Below are 20,235 nucleotides of genomic sequence, written 5' to 3' on the forward strand. Positions count from 1 at the left end.
ATAAAGGAAATGAGAACATCGACACCTAAGTGGATATAGCAGTGAGATACAGGGCCCCTTGGGCATGGTTTGTGACCTAGGTACAACCCTCTGCACTTTGTAGATCAGCAGCGTCTAACACAAGTACAGTGTCAGCCCACAAGTAGTCTTAAATGTTCTTATGGCCACATTTTTAAAAATTAAAGATAAGGAAATTAATCTTAATAATATATTTATTAATACATAAATAATTATTTAACCCTATATAGCATAGACTATCATCTCAACATGCAATGTTGAGTATACCAAATTATGAATCAAGTATTTTATATGAAATTTTGGAATTCTGGTCATTGTTGGACAGAGCACAATTTCAGTGTAGACAACAAATTCTCATCAGAAATACTTAATCTGTATTTCAAGTTCATAAAATTTAAGGTTGAAAAAGTAACTTTGCATATTCCGATAGTTCCAAACTTATTTTTCAATGACCGTACCAAATATTGCTTGCTTAATTTAAACTGAAATTAATTAAACTTAAAATTAAAACTTTGGTTTCTCCAGTGGCACCAGACACATTTCAAAGTCTCAGTAACCACGAATGGCGGGTGAGTGTGAGTTAGAGCAGCTGGTTGGTGGTTCTACCCGAGGAGAATAGGAACTGTTATCCCTGAGCTGCTGATTGGGAGCAATAATGAAATACCATATTTCTACCCTTTTAATTGTTGTTTGGGGTCTGGGATGTTAACAGAAATATCATCTTTAAGGAACATCTATTTGACATGGATATGTCATGGACATGTTATGATCATAGTGGTAATTATAATTGTGCTCCCCATAGTGACAATGATATGTATTTGATAGATATCGAAGCTCATCTTTAGAGCAGTCTTATGATTGGTATTGTGAGCATGAATGCTCTTTTCCTTGATAAACTGAGACTCAGGGTCACTTATCAAAGTGGCCGACTTGAGGTTTTTTATCTAACTACATAATTTGATCTTTTAATTTCACTCTCTGGAGAGTTATAATGACTTTACTCTGAGGACCGTGCTAGTTGTTGAAGTATTAAAATAACTCTGTGTTAGTATTACAGTTCCAAATGTCCCATGCTCTCCCAGCAATCCTTGGACTTGTCCCTCCCTATTAACTGCAGGAATCGTGCTTGGCCCAGCATCTGGAGACTTCCAGGTCTCTTCTCAAAGGCGATGGCCAATATCCACTCTGTTAAGGTGGTGTCTGCACCTTACCTGCTAGGAAATACTTAATATCATTTTAAATATCACCCCTGACTGTGCTCTTTTCCTCAAAACTAACTCAATATTAGGTCAAAGGGCCCTTATTCAGCACTTATTTTGTGCTATATTCAAGTTTGTGTTGATGAAACAAGGATATTAGACATGGACAGTATTCTGTAGGATGTATATTTCTAAATTTTATTTGGAAATAATATATAAAGTGTCATCATGAATTCAGATGCAAAGAGTAATGTCTATTTCTGCAGTGTTTAGAATAAAAATGAGCGTGTTCTGTTTTTAAAGGCTACTTGGACAAAATTAATTTTTGTTGACCTGCTGTACCAACTAGATTTGTAGTGTGTGTGTGTGTGTGTGTGTGTGTTTTACCTGGTAGTGTATTTTTGAGTTGTTGAGTCTATCCATCCACCAACCTCTTTGACTGAATCTTTCTTGACCACAAACTAGGTGCAAAGCCCCAGGACAAGTACCAAAGTCACCATTTATCAGTACATCAGTCAAGTGTTGGTTACAGACTCTCTCCCTGCCCTGTTTAGATTCTTTCATCTCACCCAGATGTTCTCCACTGATAATCCTCTCCAAATGCTCTTATGTTCATTGTAGATGCCCCTAAGCCTCCCACGGAGGACACCTATCTCAGGTTCGATGAATATGGGAGTGCAGGGAGACCCAGAAGATCAGCTGGAAAATCACAAAAGGGTCTAAATGTGGAAACCCTTGTGGTAGCAGACAAGAAAATGGTGGAAAAGCACGGCAAGGCCAACGTGACCACGTACATTCTCACGGTCATGAACATGGTAAGGGAGTTTGTTAGACTCCAGTGCTCTGGTTCTCCAGAACAACCCAAATTATGGAATATCCTTGTGTGGATTGAATAGCAGATGGAGCCACATAATTTTATTGGAAAAAAATTGAGTTTTGAGGAAATTGCTTCATACGTACATATACATACATTCAATTTTGTAGAATTGAAGCGTGCGTACTTACAAATCTGATTGATACACACACAGTTTTGGAAATTTCTAGATTTTCTTTATTTTTTGTTTGATTTCAATTGTTCCAACAGGTTTCTAGCCTATTTAAAGATGGGACCATTGGAAGTGATATAAACATTGTTGTGGTGAGCCTCATTCTTCTGGAACAAGAACCTGTACGTGCCAAGCTTCACTTACTTCTTAATTCATTCTGCCATTTGGGATCTACTTATTGAATACCTCCTGTGTACCTATCCATGAACTAGTCACTAGAAATTCCAGCTTGAAAACAGGCTGACCCTATCCTCAAAGAAAGTAAACCTAATAGGGTTGTGTATTCAAATAAGTAAAACATCCCAAAATAATTATATATATATATATATACATATATATAATTACATATATATAATATGTGTATACAATGGCATAAATATTAAATATGCATATATAATGTAAATACTACATTGTATATAAAGTACAAATATTCTGTAGGCTTCACAGGGAGGGTGCATTTGATAATAGATTTAAGGGTTGGTTGCATTTTGCACATTGGATATGCTGGGTAATTTCAGGTAGATGTGAAAAGATATTTTGAAAACCTACTGAAAAGAAGTCATCAGAAAATTCTTGTAGTTAACCTGCTGTCCCCCCAACACCATCTTAGGTACTATAGGGACTAAGTAAAGACCATTTAACTGCCCTTGAATTGATTACTTTGAGGTGCAGGACACAGGCATGGAGTAAATCATGTAACCAGAAAATATAATAAAGTGTTAATTGCATGGCCCTCACTGCTTTGTAGTGTTTTGGTACCGAAACTTTATTTTTCTGAGGTGGAGATTACCAAGTTTTTTAAGTCCCGCTGTGGCTTCTCCTCTTCATCTGTTACCCCAGTAATTACTGTACCAAAGCAAGGAGTCCGAGACGGAAATTAATCTCATCGTCCAGGTGTGTAGAGCTACAGAGGTTAACCTGTCAAACTGTTCCTGAAGTTTTAGGAAGGTAGAAAGGAGGGTGTGTGTCACTGGGAGGCACTTTTGTCGTTAACCTACCACTTACACTTTGCCCAGGGACACTGAAGCCGGAGGCATCCTAATTTACGGATAATTAAAGACCTAGTCTAAAAACCCTCAACTTGACCCAAGTCAATAGTTTTAAGCAAAGATTTGGTGAATAATTATCTTAAAGCGAGGTCCTATCTTACCCCTCAGGGTCTTATAATTATTTGTTCCTACATCCATTCATTGAGCTTTCATTTTATTGATTGATGGATGGATTGATTTTAGTCTGTGATGTGCCAAAGCCTTTGCTGGAAATTCTGACACAGGGTAGATAAGTTGTGGTCAGTACCTTCCTCACATCTTCCTTGAAGACATCTTCATCATCTTCCTTGAAGAAGACATTGAACTTCCTCACCACTAACTTACAGTCAGGTTCTAAAAGCTGTAACAGTTTTGTAAAGGTGGTACCCGCATGAGATGAACACAGATATTCCTAACTGATACCAGGTTACTATTTTTTTATAGAAAAAGAACTAGTTATCAAGTATGCTACTAAAACCCTGTAGTTACTTTAAATACTGTGAGCATTTACCTGAAACAGTTTTAGGGTGTATTTTTTTTAATCAGTCCTCTCCAACCTTAGCTCAAGTGTTTTTCTCTACTGGCCTTTCTCCCTACAAACATGAGGTTTTCTGTATTTGCCTGTACAAATGGAATGATTCATGGTTCTCGCCTCTGAAAAATTCACACTCTGATTTGTGTGGGTTTCCCTTAGGGAGGATTACTGATCAACCATCATGCAGATCAGTCTCTGAACAGTTTTTGTCAGTGGCAGTCTGCCCTCACTGGAAAGAATGGCAAGAGGCATGACCATGCCATCCTGCTCACAGGATTTGACATTTGTTCCTGGAAGAATGAACCATGTGACACTCTAGGTAAGGCATGAGTGGACGCTTCCCTCGCACCTGGGGAAGCACAGTTTGGAAACTGTCCACTGGGTGGGTGGCCCTAAGCATCCTTCATAAGAAGACCTAATATTTAAATGGTGGAGTAGTATCTTCACTGTACCCTGAATATTGTTCTCTTTAACTGAAGTCAGGGTGGAATGGTGAGCTCATTTCCTTTATTCATTTTGTATTTTTCTTTATTAACTCTAGTGATGATCATTGAGGCAAACTGCTTAACTCGACAAGTTGTGGTTTATTCCATCAGCACAACTGGGCAGCTGAAGAGAATTTGACTGAAGAATTCAGAATATCTCCTTGCTGCATAACTGTGCCCTTGGGTAGCATAGCGGTGCATCCTTTAGAAAGTTACCTGACCTTTAAAGGACCCAGCTATTCTTTTTTTTTTTTTTTAAGATTTTTATTCATTTATTTGACAGAGATTACAAGTAGACAAAGAGGCAGGCAGAGAGAGGAAGGAAAGCAGGTTCCCTGCTGAGCAGAGAGCCCGATGCGGGACTAGATCCCAGGACCCTGAGATCATGACCTGAGCCGAAGGCAGTGGCTTAAACCACGGAGCCACCCAGGCGCCCCAGGACCCAGCTATTCTATATTTGCACAAGATAGTAAGGACTGTGTCTTCTACGTCTAAACTATTTTTTCTGGTATATTCCATTGCATACAGTAGGAACCCAACAATTTTTTTTGGTGAGTTAATGATCATCTAGATCAGTGTTGATGATTGTGGTTGTGGTGGCGATGGTGCCATTGGTCATATATGCCCATAAATTATGTTTCTCAGACCGTCTCGTCAACCTTATAGCAGCAAGGTGGGCACGGTCCATCCACAAGTGTGTGTATTTGGTACACACTGGACACATACTCTCATTCCACATATGAAGACCGAAAACTGGGAAGAAAGACATTTAACACATAATGTGGTTCAAGATAGAATCAAGCTCTGGCTAGAATGATTTTATAGCTGCTCTTAGAAGGAAGTAGTTTATGAAAACAGAAGCATTCGTCACGGTGTAGTAAATAGGAGAAAAATGCATTTACTCTGTTCACGTTGTTCAGGTCATTTTATGTTGTCTGCTTCAGAAAAAGACCAGGATGTATGTTCTCTTAGAAAATATACGTTGAGCTTTAATGCCAATAGTGCTGTTTAGTGGACGTTTTGCAATGGTTTAACTCCGATAAGGCATATAGCTGTCATGCAGCTTCCTATTCTGTATAGAAAATGGAAAACACAACACTTGTAGTGACTTCACAGGGTTGTGAGGAGGATCTGTTGATGACAATATGTTTTAAAACGCAAGAAAATGTTAATTTCTGCATTTATCTGGGCGAGACAGATAACCAGATAACCCTATACCTTTAGTGCTTTTCTGAAAAAAATAAAATTAAGTACCTGAATCAATTAAACTGAAATTAATCATGTTAATCAATGAAACCAAAACTGCGCAGAACATTTTGAAGCCATAAGAAATGAACAGGTATCTGTACGTGTGCCCTTTGGACTGACACTTGAAAATGCTCTCTCCATAGGGTTTGCCCCCATCAGTGGGATGTGCAGTAAGTACCGAAGCTGCACCATCAATGAGGACACGGGGCTTGGCCTGGCCTTCACCATCGCTCATGAGTCAGGGCATAAGTGAGTGAGCCCTCGATTCACCACTTGATACGAAAACCAGCTGGGTGATTCACTGGCATCCCCCTAGTGATAACTGTTGACCTAGTCAGAATAGATAGGCTTAATCTTGGGTCAAGCTTGGAATCCTGCCTGACTCTAAGGAGAGCTCCCTCAGTAAAGACCGGCCATCATGGATATTGCTTTTTTTGAACAACAGTGTTTCCCTGCTGCACAGAATTACATGGTGGGCACAGGTGGACAGCGAGTCATCTAATGGACCCCCTCGTCTTTTAGGAATGTCTTCCAGGCTCTTCTACAGTGAAGATCCTTTTGGTACATTACATCGAGGCAGACATGGACATTCCCAGAACATAATGGCGTGTTAATCGGTCCAAGGCTTTCAGTGCACGCACTGGATATTCTTGGAGTTGGTGTCATGGAGTGTACTTAGTAGTCACTTCTCCAGTGTTAGTAAATCTCTCTCCTGTGAGAATAGAGTTTGAAACGAGGGATGAGAAACCTGAGAGCAGTGAGCTAAATGGATAAGGCATGAAATATGGTGCTGACACAGTTCTGTAGCGGCTTTTCAAATACTCCTTGAATGGTAGCAGCCACATTGGAATGAGCCCGCTGCTTTACAAAATGGCTGCTTCGAAAGGCAAGCTGTTTGGATAGATGAGTTGAGTATTGGCGTGTATGTCTTGTGTTCAACAGTTATCTAGAATGCTCATATTCAGAGCATCTGATTGATTTTTGACTTAAAAGCAGAATCATCTCCACAACTATAATTTATATTTGAATATTTTGGTGCTCGTGTCCCTTATGAGTCTATTATCTTCTGGAAATTTGAATCCGGTGTATGTACACAGCCACTTTCTTAGCAAGGTATGAATGAACCAATTTTATTGTGAACACTGGTACAAAAATGCCTGTCAGGCACAAGCCCCCTTTGTACAGAGCAGGAAAGACGTATGAATGTCAAACGTGTCTGCTTAAATTTGTTTTTGTACCTATCACCTGCTGGCCCTGAACTTCAGTATCACAGTTTCACAGTTGGTGGCAATAAAAAAAATATGTGGTACTTGAAATAAAAGAATTTGACTATCCCATCATTTTAAAGTAGCTTAGATATCTTGACCAAAAGTTTCTCCTCCTTCGAATGTATAGCAGACGTACCATTCTCTGATTTTGTGGTCAAGACACAATGGAATAAAACGCGTAGCATTCTTTAGAATTTTCTACGTGAATTTTACAACATGACAGTTGCCATTTTCTTCCTGAAAAAAAAATTTTTTTTAATTTATTTTAGAGAGAGGGAAGGGACAGAGGAGAGAGAGAGAGGGAGAATCTAAAGCAGACTCCACACTGAGGGCAGAGCCCCACACAGGGCTCGATCTCACAACCCTGAGATCATGACCTGAGCTGAAACTGAGAGTCAGAGGCTTAACCAGCTGAGCCACCCAGGCCCCCCCTACAGTTGACTCTTAAACAATATTGTTTTGAACTCTGTACAGGTCCACTTACGTGTAGATTTTTTTCAATAAATACCATATAGTATTTTAAGTATATTTTCCTTATAATTTTCTTAATAACATTTTTTTCTCTAGCTTACTTAATTGTAAGAATATAGTATATAATGCATGTAATACACAACATATGTATTAATTAAGTTATTAGTAAGGCTTCCAGTCAGTAGTAGGTTATTAATAGGTAAGCTTTGGGGGAGATAAAAAATAGACTTGAATTTTCAAGTGCAGGTGGGGAGGGTCAGTGCCCTTAACCCCTATGGTGTTCAAAGGTCAATTGTATATAGTAACTCAATTTTGTCTTCTTTTTCCTTACAACTTTGATAACTCTGTCTGTCACTTGGGTTCAGTGATTGTCAATGCACCTTCTTCCTTTGATTATACTTTGGAAAATGAATGCACAGAAAGATGTTTTCTTCTTTCTACTTCAGTTTTGGCATGATTCACGATGGGGAAGGCAATCCCTGCAGAAAGGCTGAAGGCAATATCATGTCTCCCACACTGATAGGAAACAATGGGGTGTTTTCCTGGTCTTCGTGCAGCCGGCAGTATCTCAAGAAATTCCTTAGGTAAGACAAAATTAAGCAGGGGTATTCCCAGGGTGGTGACAATAAGCAGTGCTCAGCAGAAGTTTCAAATACTCAGTGGATTGGTGATGGTGGTGGTGTAAGTGAAGTGATGATGATGACGATGATGGGGCTGGTGCTGGTGATGATGGTGGTGATGATGGTGATGATGCTAACGATATTGCCATCATTATTGCTATTGAAAAAATACATCGAAGGTCTAATACCATGCTAAATGCTCTGCACAGGTTGCCTCAATCAATCTTCATGGCATTCTTATTATGATCCTTAGCCTCTGCTTGAGGAAACTGAGTCATAGGGCAGTTAATTGTGTTGCTTAACATCCTACAGCCTGTAAGATATAGACATGAGATTCACACTTAGGTCTACTATGACTCCAAGATCTACGCTTATAATTATCTCCCCTTTATGAACTCCAGAAGCTGCTATATAAACATTTAACTGTGACTCACTGTTTTAATCTGATCAACCAGTTTGGTCATAAGAGTATTAAAAAGGCTAAAATGGTGTGCATGTTTTATAATGAATGGAATATTGTCTTGCTTAGCTATTTTGTTTAAAATGGTCATGAGCTAGCTGTAGGTCTAAAAGACATCAAGGGGGGGTGATAGATATATAAAATCCATTTGATAACTCAAAACTCCTACATGGCATTTGTAAAATGGGAACTAGAAAGGTAGCACTGTGTGATTCATATTAAATGATGAGCCCAAAGTTGGAACTCTTTGAAGTTTCCTCAATTTTATTTAACAACAATATATATTTGACCATTTAATTATAATGACACTCTAGTTGTTATTATCTATCTTATCATGCTATGTTGACTCACAAGAACACGAAGTTCTAATCACATTTCTCTTTGACCAAATGTTAGGGAAACTAACAAAATATCTTTGGAAACTGATAATTTTTTTTTAAATATTTATTTATTTGACAGATGGAGATCACAAGTAGGCAGAGAGGCAGGCAGAGAGAGAGGAGGAAGCAGGCTCCCAGCTAAGCAGAGAGCCCGATGCAGGGCTCGATCCCAGGACCCTGGGACCTGACCTGAGCCGAAGGCAGAGGCTTTAACCCGCTGTGCCACCCAGGCGCCCCTGGAAATTGATAATTTTGATACTTTTTTTAAACTGTACTATTGCATACTATTTGTGAATGTTCCTAGAATTAGTAATACAGGCAAAGCTGATTAAATGTAAAGATGTCTGACCAAATAGTATCCAAAGAACAGTAAAAAATTGACAAACCTTTTGCTAATTATAAGTTTTATCAAATAGAAGACTATCTTCATTAGTTTTAAATTTATGATTTGAGCTTTGAAAGTATCTTTGCTATCTCATGTGAGAATAGAATCAACAGATATTATAAATCAAGGTCAACTTAGTACAGATTGAATTTCCGCCATTAATATAATACAAATAAATGTTTTGGGATGATGATAACAGTTGACTTTGAATGCTTACTCTGCTGGGACGGCATATTGCATTTCTTGCCGGATCTGTTACACTCTTAATGGAAATCACTGTCCGTAATGAGGTATATTAGAGTTGCTCTTTGTCTCATCGTTGACTCGGGTTCCCATCTGTCTGCCTCCACAATCGTACTTAACCACCATGCTATTTTGACTCTCATTGATATCATAGTTTAACTGTTTACGTTAAATGGAGGGAAGGTGCTTTTTAACAATATCCACCTTCCAGACTGACTTTTTTTTTTTTCCTTAATATATCTCAGTTGAGTACACTTTGGGGAATTATTGGGGCTTATTGCCCCAATGCATCCTTTCTCCTGATGCTTTCAAAAACCTAACTTATCTTTTGCTTGTCAAGATTATTTGAGGTAAATTACATTTTTGACCACTGCCCCATTACTTATACAAGATGCAGCCCGACCTTCAACTCCGTGAAGACAAGCACCAGCTCTGCCCAGTTTATTTTGTACCCTTAGTGCTTGGCCTGGTACTCAGCACCCGGTAGGCATCCCCGTAAAAATCTGTTGAATATTGTTGAATGCGATTATAGGGAGAGTTTTCAAATATATCGACCTTTCCCATCTAGTTGGCCAAACCAAACCACTGGGATAGCCATAACCTCCAGTGCCGGATGAAACGTTCCATAGTTGTGTGAATTCCATCTTCTTAGGCAAGACAGGACTCACTCTCTGCAAAAAAATAAATAAATAAATAAAAATTAAAATCCATTTTAACTTTCAGTATTATCTATATCTTTTGCCATGCTGTATTTTCCTTTGCCTGAGGGCATTCAGAGGCATAGTTTTACGTGGAAGGATCACAGATAAACACAGGAATTAACCCGGCTGTGTTTTCACGGCAGCACACCTCAGGCTGGGTGTCTGGTGGATGAGCCCAAGCAAACAGGACAGTATAAATATCCGGACAAACTACCAGGACAGATTTATGATGCCGACACACAGTGCAAGTGGCAGTTTGGAGCAAAAGCCAAGTTATGCAGCCTCGGGTTTGTGAAGGTATGTTTGCGTGTGATTGCAAACTTACATTAAGATTCTGCAACGTGTCTGTGTCCCTAACAGAAATGTAAACATTCGGTTTGCGAAGGCCAAGGGTTAGAGTCTGGGTTATCTCTAAGATGTCAGTTGTTTGGCATGATAATTAAGTGGCAGTTTTACTGTCAATGAATTATCCAAGCTTATCCCCCATAGACCGCGCCTGGTTTAAATACCATTCGACTGCATCCCTGGGAGAAAATCCCTCCTGGCGAGATGAGGATTTCATCCCAAGCAGTGAATCTGGGTACAATCACGTTGACCTACTCCTCGTCCTTCTGTCTATTATCGCTGTATCCATATTCCGCTGTGATGTGATACGTTGAAAAAGCGTCACCACCTTGAAATATATCCCTGTACCCTTCTGGAATATGAAAACTACTGTTGACAGGCAACTTTTTGTGTGTCCAGTCTTCCCCTCAAAATTGTGAGAAACATCGATGGGAAAAGGAAAGGCCCAGGATGTAGAAGTGGGAGAAGCGTCAGACCAGTTGGTCCAAAACTCCATCACGGAGCGCGTCAACATCGCTACAAAATGGAATCGGTTTTAAGTGTTTCTTCCCTAGTATCCAGAGAGCAATGTGGCATTCCTCGGTATCTAGAAACTGGGAAATGACAAAGTATTATAGCTCCTTTTCCCTGCTCTCTTCCTCTTCTTCCCCCTTTCCATCCCTCGCCTTGTCTATTCCTCCTGCAGCGGCCAGCAGCGCCACCGCGGATAATCTGCCTCGCCACCGCCCCCAGCACTTGGCACGTGAGCGTCTGTTCCACATAAGTCATTGTCTCAGAGACGTACTTTACTTCTTCTCAGTCTTCGTGAAGACCTTTTTGAAAGGGGAATGATCAGTTCTTACACGGAGCTCAGAGAATGTACTCCATTTGCCCAAAGCCTCAAAACTTTTAAACCTGTCCACACTGATGCTAAGCTTCCTTCTCTCCAATTAATAGGTGTTTCCCAAGCTTCACTCACTAACATCAACAGTCCCTGATAGTTACCTTCATTCTCTGTGCGGTGTCTCTCTATTGGTTGTTGTTGTTTTTTGTTTTTTTGGGTTTTTTTTTAAAGATTATTTATTTGAGAGAGAGAGTGCTCAGGAACAGGGAGGCAGAGGGAGAGGGAGAAGCAGGCTCCCCACTGAGCAGGGAGCCCGATGCAGACGCCTGACTCGATCCCAAGGCCCCGGGATCATGACCTGAGCTGAAGGCAGATGCTCAACCCACTGAGCCACCCAGGCACTTTTCTAATAAATCGGTTTGCTTAAAAATATATAAATTCAGTCCTAAGAAATCACGACCAAATCCCAGGTTTTGATATGGGATCACGTATTTCTCTAATGCTCCTTAAACATCTATTAGAAAAGTTGACCCATGCACCATCCAGTTTTCTCGGCGTATCCTCCATGGAACACGGAACTGACTTTGGCAAATGCTGGTGTATCATGTATATGTTAATACGTTGACAACTGTTTCTAATTGCCTGTTACGTTGATGTGTCTAGTAGAGGTCACTAGACATTCGCTTGACTGACAAAGTTTGTCGAACTCTGTCTCCTACTTGCTTCATTCCTAAAGGTTTCACTAGGTCACGCATTCATTAATTAAACATTTACTAAGCGCTTACTATGAGGCAAATGCACAATGAGTAACAAGTTTGATTTTCCTTGGAAATATCAAGGAAGTTTTAAAAATGACCGTGATTCCTGCAGGATCAGACATTCGATGCACATCTGTGGGGTGCCTGCTCCATGTCCGACAGTGTGCAGTGTCCCACAGCCTCTCTGCAGCGACTGATCTTTCCCTGGAACCAGACCCTATTTTTGGGAGACAGCGCCTCGGTCTGATGGTCTTCCTTGGGGAGCGGGGCAAGGGGAAGTGGCTGTTGCAGACTAGAAAACTAGAGAGCATGAGGAAGGCCCAGGGATGGGAATACCTGGTGGGGTGGGGAGATTTGCTTCAGGGAGGGGTTTGACACAACCATGAGGCAAGACAGGGAAGGTGGTAGATCCCGAGGGTGGAATTCCAACCCCCGCAAACACACAGCCTATGGGGGCGGAAAATACCTGCTTGTAACCAACCATGGCCTTACCTCCGACAAACACAGAGAGTTCCTCCCCGGCTCTCTGTGGGAAGGGTTTTCCAAACACGAAAACCTCTTGTTCATCCTGCTGGCCTGGACAGTGTAGACCCATTTCCAGGCGCCCAGGAAAAGGGCGTGGTTGTTTTCTGAGTCTTCACTGTCCTCTCATTGCTTTCCCTTACAAACCTGATCTCCTCGCTGCCTTTTTTTTTTTTTTTTCTAAACTTTATGCCTCCTGGAAAGGCAGTTTTGCATAATAATTAGAAGCACGGGGCGCACGCCCACACACACACAAAGAGAGAGGAAGAAAGAAAGGAAAAAAAAAAGGAAAGGAAAAGGAAAGAATGCTGAAGTGTCTTTGGATCCAGAGATGCAATTCTCAGTTTCCCCTGGAACTTGTTAGAAATGCAAATGTTCAGGTCTCATCCCAGCCCTAAAGAATGAGAAGGTTTGGGGTAGGATGGTCAGTGCTTGAACAGGGGCTCAGGTGATTCTGATACCCACTCAGGGATGAGAACTGCTGAATTAGGCAGTCTTTAGTTTTACACACACGCACGTGTGCGCACACACACACACACACACACACACACACCCTGACTTCTGGAGTTAGGTAGGCCTGGGTTTAAAACCTGATTCTGCCACACCCCTAGAACCCTGAGTGAGTGGCTGAACCTCCCTCGGTTTTTGTGTCCCCGTCTGTACCATGAGACTAAGGACAGTTCTTCCCTGCTGATTGGGAGGGCGCAGCTCTGAGGGCTGCAGGACCCCTTAGTGAATACCCAGGCTTTTCCTCCCTGCTCTCCTCCTCCTGTCCCAGCAGCATTGTCATCCCAGGCTCCTCTCTCCCCATGGCTTCCTTGTCCAAGGTCTGGAGCTGGCTCTCTTCCCTCCCTGTCTCCTCTTCCGTCCTCTCCCAGCCCCGGGTTTTCTGTCTTTGGTATATCAAGCCTGATCTCTCTTCCCTTGCAAAATGTTTGGAGAAAATGAGTTGGCAATTGATGGGTCCCCGTTATTTGGACAGATGGAAAGGAGGATCCCCTCCGCAGCCACGGGGGAGATTGTGCCTTTGGTTATTACACACTTAGTACCTGCTGACCGATGGCAAGGGAGTCGAGGCTGGCTGCCCGAATGCCCCAGGCTCTGGAAGAGACTCTGGTCACTGCTTTGATGCTGCTCAGTTTACTAAGTGACAACCAGCAGACTGTATTCTGTTACCTCGGGAGCCGGCAGTTACTGTCACGTAGCAAAAGCTCCATAAAATGTTCATTTATAGAGGCACCGAGAGGGACTGAAGCAGAATAGCAATTACAGGGAAGCATTTGAATTCTAGTGAAAATGTTTGTGATCATCACCTCAGAGAACACTTCCTTTAAAAGAAGAGGCATGTCAGAAATAGTAGGATGGGGATGTATTTCTTCTTTCAAGAATCTGACATTGCAATGCATAAGGGACATCAAAGGAAACAAAGTTCTAGAAAACAAGTCACAGACATGCGATATACAACACGGTGACTGTAGTTAATACTACGTTGCGTGTTTGAAAGTTGCTGAGCAAGTAGATCTTTATAGTCCTCATCACAAGAAAAAAATGTGTAACAGTGTATGGGAACAGACGTTCTCGGATTTATTGTGGTGATCTCCTGTAATAAACACAAATACTGAATCGTTATGTTGCATACCAACAACTAACATAGTCAGTTATGACTCCCATTTAAATATTATTTAAAAAAAAAAAGAACTTGACATTGGGATAAAAGAATGGAGCATAAGGAGAAACTTCCTAGAATCTAAATCTAAATGTAATCAGTGAATTGTACCCACTTTGCCATCTACTAAACTTGCTACATCAGGTTTCATCTCTTACTAACTACCCCCATGGACTCATGTTCCAGCGTTGATAGCCTTGTATTTTCTCAAACCGTTCCTTCGTTCACGTCTATAAGCCTTTGTACATGTGCTTCCCACCCTAGAATGCATGGTCGCCCATGTGACAAATACCTAATCATCTTTTACCTTATCAAAGATTCAGCACAAGTCGCACCTCCTATTTTCCCCAAGGAGATTTAAATGTTCCTCTCCCCCAGGCTCCATCTGCACCCTCTACGGACCATCATGAACTCATGGCACCATATTATAACTGACGAGGTGTGCCTCTCGCCTCAGTGGATGGCAAGCATGTAGCATCTGCCTGCCATGTTGGCTTATACCCCAGATTGATTACTCAATTTACATGGTACTAAAACTAACATTTCTCTAGCATTCCCATTTTCGTAAAGTGGCTCATCCCTCCTCAAGGAAGGGAGAGAGAGAGGCGTTAAGGATGACTCTATGATTTTTGGCTTGGGCAGCCAGAAGCATGGAGGTGTCATAACACGAATTGGAAGAGGTTGAAGAGGTTTGGGGGGACAGATGGGGAACTTTGTTTTGGATGTGTTTGGTGCTCATAAAATTCGATTTGCAGAAACCATTAGCATTTTTAGCACATCGGTTTCACTTGACGGGGCATCCTTCAGAATCTTTGGACTACAACAGGACAACACGGGTCAACCAGTGACAGGACAGAGGAATGCGTAATGTCGAGACTGTCCTTAAAGATCACATCCAGGCGACATGAGACCTTGGAATCTCTGTGGTTATTTCTTTTCCCCTTAAATTATGACTTCAGTCTAGGGAATTATAGATAAGGAAAAGCTAGTTGAATATGCTGCGGGGGGAAGAAAAGGAGAGAAGAGCAAGCAAAAAAGTGCAAACTCCCATTTCTGTTTACTTTGAAAGGGAGCTTTCTCAGAGGACTCTCATGGTCGTCAAGGCATGTAGTTGGCTATAATTACGTTTGACTTATGTACTTCACCACAAAAGAAATAACATGTTCATACAGTCTGTCTGATTTCACTCTGGAATCCTGTGTTTTTTGCCTCATTTTGCCAGTCTTCTCCAGCTGCCCCTTCTCCTTAGCCCTGTGGCTTGGCATTGGCCACGGAATCCGGGTCTCCTTCGCTTGAGTCTGCCCCAGGGTCATTTCGGCGGCTGCCACATAGGCGAAGGGTGTGGGTTATGGCTGCCCGCTGGCTGTCAGGAGGAAACGGTTTAATTCTGCAAGCTTTCCTAACTGTGGCTGGGTTTCAATGGTTACCTCTCCTTTCTCCATTTTGATGTAGGACTGTCTTTTTCCACATGAAGTCGTTCCCCTCAGGCCCAGGGTGATGCATGGAGGGCGAGCACACAGAGATGATGAAGCTGGTTCACTTGCTGGAAGGCTGCCTTGTGCTTTCGACTGATGTTAGCGGCAGGGCCATGTCTATGGGAAACACTGACATACCGTGTCTTAGGAGCTGTTTTGAGATTTGAAAGTGGGATTCTGGAATGTGGGGCACATGGCTGTGGCCATGGATGGGTGGTGGTCCCCAGCAGCATCCTGAATATCCTTCCATTCTCCTTTGGAGGGGAAGGACTTTATGGTCCACACGATCAGGCTCACTGCCCTTATCTCTGGTTTCCTTGTGTTTCCTCTTCTTGGTTCTGTGGAAAACTTTTTTTGTGAAATCACTCCAGAGCTTGCTCTTGCCATGTTGTCTCACCATGAAATCTGCATTAACCGGAAGGCTTGGGGGAACTGGGTGCCCAGTTAATGGAATTTTCAGGGCCCCACCAAGTGACCACAAAAGTCATTTTGTTTCCTCCCTGGTTGTTAATATTTTCCCCCAAACTGTACACGTTCACACGTCTATCCCAGCAAATAGAACGTGCCAAATGAAGTGGAATGATTTTGACATTTCATGACTTTGACATTCTCTTAATGACATAATTCTGAGTAGCAACTTTAGCTGTTTGGGCTGGAAGGAATCTGGTTCAGTCCCCTCATTTATAGATGGGTGACTGAGGCCCAGAGAGGTTGAGAGCTTTCCAGCTTCCACGAATGACAAATCCAGGTCCAGAGAGCTGGGGTCAAGGACTCTGGCTGGAATTAGGCCAGTGCGAGTCCTGCCTTGGCCACTTACCAGCTGTGTGACTTGGGGGCTTTGGAAGTGTCAACCGCTCGCTCAGTCCCGTCATCTAAATTAGTTTCTTTGGGGAATTAGTTTAGTGGCCGCCACTAAATGCTGTTAGTAACACTATTAGTTTCCCACAGCTGCTCTAATAACTTTCTGTGAACTTGGGGACTTAACATAAATTTGTTTTCTTACAGTTCTGGAGGTAGACATCTGGGATGAGTCTCACAGGCTGAGATCAAGTGTTGGCAGGATTGTGTCCCTTCTAGAGGCTCCAGAAGAGAAGCCATTCTCTTGCCTTCTCCAACTTCTAGAAGCCTCCTGTGTTTCTTGGCTCATGGCCCCTTCTCCCCATCTCAAAGCAGCAACATCCCCCTTAGTCCTCCTCACACTGTCCTCTCTCTGGTTCTCTTCCATCTTCCTCTGCCCTATTTAAGGTCTCTCATGATCATCTTGGGCCCATCTGGAATATTAAGATAGTTTCTCCATCTCAAGGTCAACTGATTAGCAACCTTAATTATGTATGTGATTTTAATCCCCTTTTGCTATATAACTGCATGAAGTCACAGAAGTCACAGGTGCCAGTGATTTGGATGTAGTCTTTTGAGGGGGCGGGGGGAGCAGTATTCTGCCTACCGCAGTCTAGCATGAGAGTTAAATTCTTTCGTGGCTTAGTGTGAGAATTGTCAAAATGCTTGAAAATGACTATAAAGAGGAAGAGGGTGATGATGGTGATCATTTGCACCATTTATCCTTGGGAACCAACCTAGAGAGTCAAGAGCTACTTTTATCACTATTTGCACGGGGAGAAAAACCACAGATCAGAGACTTCTAGAACTTGACCATACGTCATGGAACCTGGAATTCTGGGGCAAGGATTCGAATCAGATGGGCTCGATTCCAGTCTTGACTGCTTCCGCTTCCCTGGTGGTGGTATGGGTGGTGGTTCTCACAAACCAGGTCTCTTAGTTTCAAGCCAAATGGTGTCTCCGTAAATTATTATTACTCCCCCATCATTACCAAACACACATGCAGGGAGCATAGAAACTTCCTGATGTTACATTTGCTACCACACGTAACTGGTAACCTTGCGGCTGCCGACTTCACTTGCCTCTACTTCCTGGATCATGTCTCATTCTCGCCCCCTCAGAACACAACATTGTGTACAAAAGCTTTGGGTATTTTCATTTTTATTGTATCAAACCCCTGACTACCTGCTTCTTTCCTTTCAGGACATTTGCAAGTCACTTTGGTGCCATCGAGTGGGCCACAGGTGTGAGACCAAGTTTATGCCTGCGGCGGAAGGGACCGTTTGTGGCTTGAGTATGGTAAACTGCATACTTGTTAGTTTTTAGTTCTGGAAACATGATAACACATAGAAATAAGTCACTGTGTAAACTGTTTGCACTGGGACCTCAGAATGGAATGCCTTGGCCGCATATGTTTTCTGACTCGTCTTTAAACCAACCAGCCTTATTTTACAGCTCTTATCAAAACTCAGTGCTAAATCACCCAGTTGTCTCAGTTATTTAGGATGAGGGTTTTTTTCTACCTTTGATTTCCATTTTTAGATGAAATATTTCAACAAGGTGGAAGGTTTCATTGTCTACTGGTTGCCTTTTCAACTTGATTCAGTGTAGAAAAGCCTCAGGGAGGAGATATTCCCTTTAGTAGCAAAGGAGAGACTGTCCCCCCATACAAGGCCTCTATCGCTTACCTCACAGGACCCATCACTGAGTTTCTGACATGCTCAGTGGAGTCCCGTCACTTAGAGGGACTCCTAGCCAAGGGTAAGCTGGATCACTGTCTAGGTTGTACCAGAAGGCCATTAGCCAGCAAGTATGGTCAACCCTCAGAACCATCACCAATATGGGAGATGTCTGTGTTTTGGATGAAGAGCATTCATATATTCGTTTTGGGTTTTTTTCTCCTCAGTAGCCTCTGGAGGGAGAGGTGGATTTGATATCGCAGTAAATGACCCAGATTTGGTGCATTCCTTTGAAAGATCATGATCGAGAGCTAGAAGGGGGAGCATGGAGATGCTCCAGGTTCTTTGATCTCTGCCTGAGCCACAAGAAGTAGAGAAGGCTCAGTCATTTATAGTGAATTCAATCGCACAATAACTTACCAACTTTTAGGCATCAGAGACAGGAGGCTCTGGAGATACAAAGATGAATAAAATTCCATTTTACCTCTTCAAGAACTCCCAGTGCGGTGGGGAAACCTGTGCAGAAGCCAATAACTTTGACTTTCTCTTTAAACGGACCTCCTTTAAGCCCCAGGTTGCTGCCAGTGCTCGGGGTTAGTGTGATTTAGGATGAAGTACCGTGAGCAGGTACACCGAGATGGGTGTCGGAATGCAAATCAAAACTCCTCAGTTGGACAGGAGAGAGACTTTCAGTGAGAAATTAACGATAATAGCAAACGTAGAGGCACACAAAAATCAACGTGTTCAGAAAATGCTTACTAATATTTGTTGAATCCTTTATTCCAAGTCGTTTAAAAGATTTGCATTTTTTAACTCTTTGATTTTAAAGAAAATAAACTTTATAAAAAATAGAGGTATTATGTGCAGCTTTCCATCAGAAGTACCGATCTTAGAAAATTCCAGTAAGGATGATCATGGAAAATGTGCATGGAATGTTTTAGGTGTGGTGAGGCAAAATAATGAAACAATTAATTGAACATACAGGTACTGCTCAAGACATTTTTATTTTTTGTTTTTTAAAGATTGTATTTATTTATTAGAGAGGGAGCACGAGTGGGGGCGGGCAGAGAGAGAGGAACAAGAAGACTCCCCGCTGGGTGGGGAGCCTGACTAGGGGCTCGATCCCAGAACCCTGGGCTGAAGGCAGCCGCTCAACCGACTGAGCCACCCAGGTACCCCATCGTTTTTATCTTTAGAGCATCATAATTGAGGACTTGCAACTCAAGGATTAGTGGGTATTTTTTCATTACGAAAGCAACAGCATTTAACATAAGAGGAATGTACAAGAACAGATTGATCCGCTAAGCGAGGAAAGTAAGTGCCAAGTGACACAGAGCTAAAGTTTTATGACCTACATCACCAGAGATGTAGTTCCACGGGCAGGAAAGTGCCCCTGGATTAGACTTGAGTTACCGTAACCTGAGACAAATCGGGCCAGAAGTTAGAAAACAGATGTCCCCACGCCACTCCCTACCTCATTATTTTAAAAAGACCAGACAGCAGTTCTAAATACTGGGGGAATGCCCCTTGACTGAATGGAGGAAGCCCCCCTTAGCTGAAAGCGTTCAGATGCATCCCGTCCATCATCACTGCGGCGTAATCATCACCGTATCCACACTCGAGGTGTTTGGACCCTTCCTCCAGTAGGGGCCGAACCGGCTTTTCGTTAGACCATACACCCCGTGAGGCCGGGACCCTGTCTTACGCTTTCTCTCAAGTGTCCCACGGACACTTGAGTGTCCTGTTGTAACTGGAACCTAGCGGAATCCTTCCCCTTCTCTCCCGAGTGCCTGGTCATTTAGTGCTATTTGGACCATGAATGGTCAGTAAGCACGTGTGAGGTGAAAACCGGCCACGTTTATCTAGTTAGACGTGCAAGGAAAGAAAGGCTCGTTTGCCTTCAGTCATAAAATGTGTCTGCCCAGTTATGGCCGCTCAGTTTGAAATTAGGAGAAGTGCATATTTACGTATGTATGGAGAGAGAAAATTTTATGTGTAGAACTTTATACATGTGGATTATGGGCACCCATACACACTCGTATA

The 20,235-nt window shown here is 42.3% G+C and overlaps 1 protein-coding gene across 1 annotated transcript in view; it reads left to right on the forward strand.

Moving 5' to 3' along the window:
• The window catches only part of ADAMTS18 (ADAM metallopeptidase with thrombospondin type 1 motif 18), a 137,327-nt gene that overhangs the window by 60,689 nt on the left and 56,403 nt on the right, over window positions 1-20,235 (forward strand). Inside the window, exons 6-12 of the mRNA XM_045986717.1 lie at window positions 1,839-2,032; window positions 2,302-2,385; window positions 3,986-4,145; window positions 5,703-5,808; window positions 7,745-7,882; window positions 10,231-10,384; window positions 17,717-17,812. Of these exons, the coding sequence (XP_045842673.1) occupies window positions 1,839-2,032; window positions 2,302-2,385; window positions 3,986-4,145; window positions 5,703-5,808; window positions 7,745-7,882; window positions 10,231-10,384; window positions 17,717-17,812 (932 nt within the window). The remainder of the gene's footprint in view (window positions 1-1,838; window positions 2,033-2,301; window positions 2,386-3,985; window positions 4,146-5,702; window positions 5,809-7,744; window positions 7,883-10,230; window positions 10,385-17,716; window positions 17,813-20,235) is intronic.

This window comes from Meles meles, chromosome 19, assembly GCF_922984935.1.
Source record: "Meles meles chromosome 19, mMelMel3.1 paternal haplotype, whole genome shotgun sequence".
Classification (NCBI taxonomy): Eukaryota; Metazoa; Chordata; class Mammalia; order Carnivora; family Mustelidae; genus Meles; species Meles meles.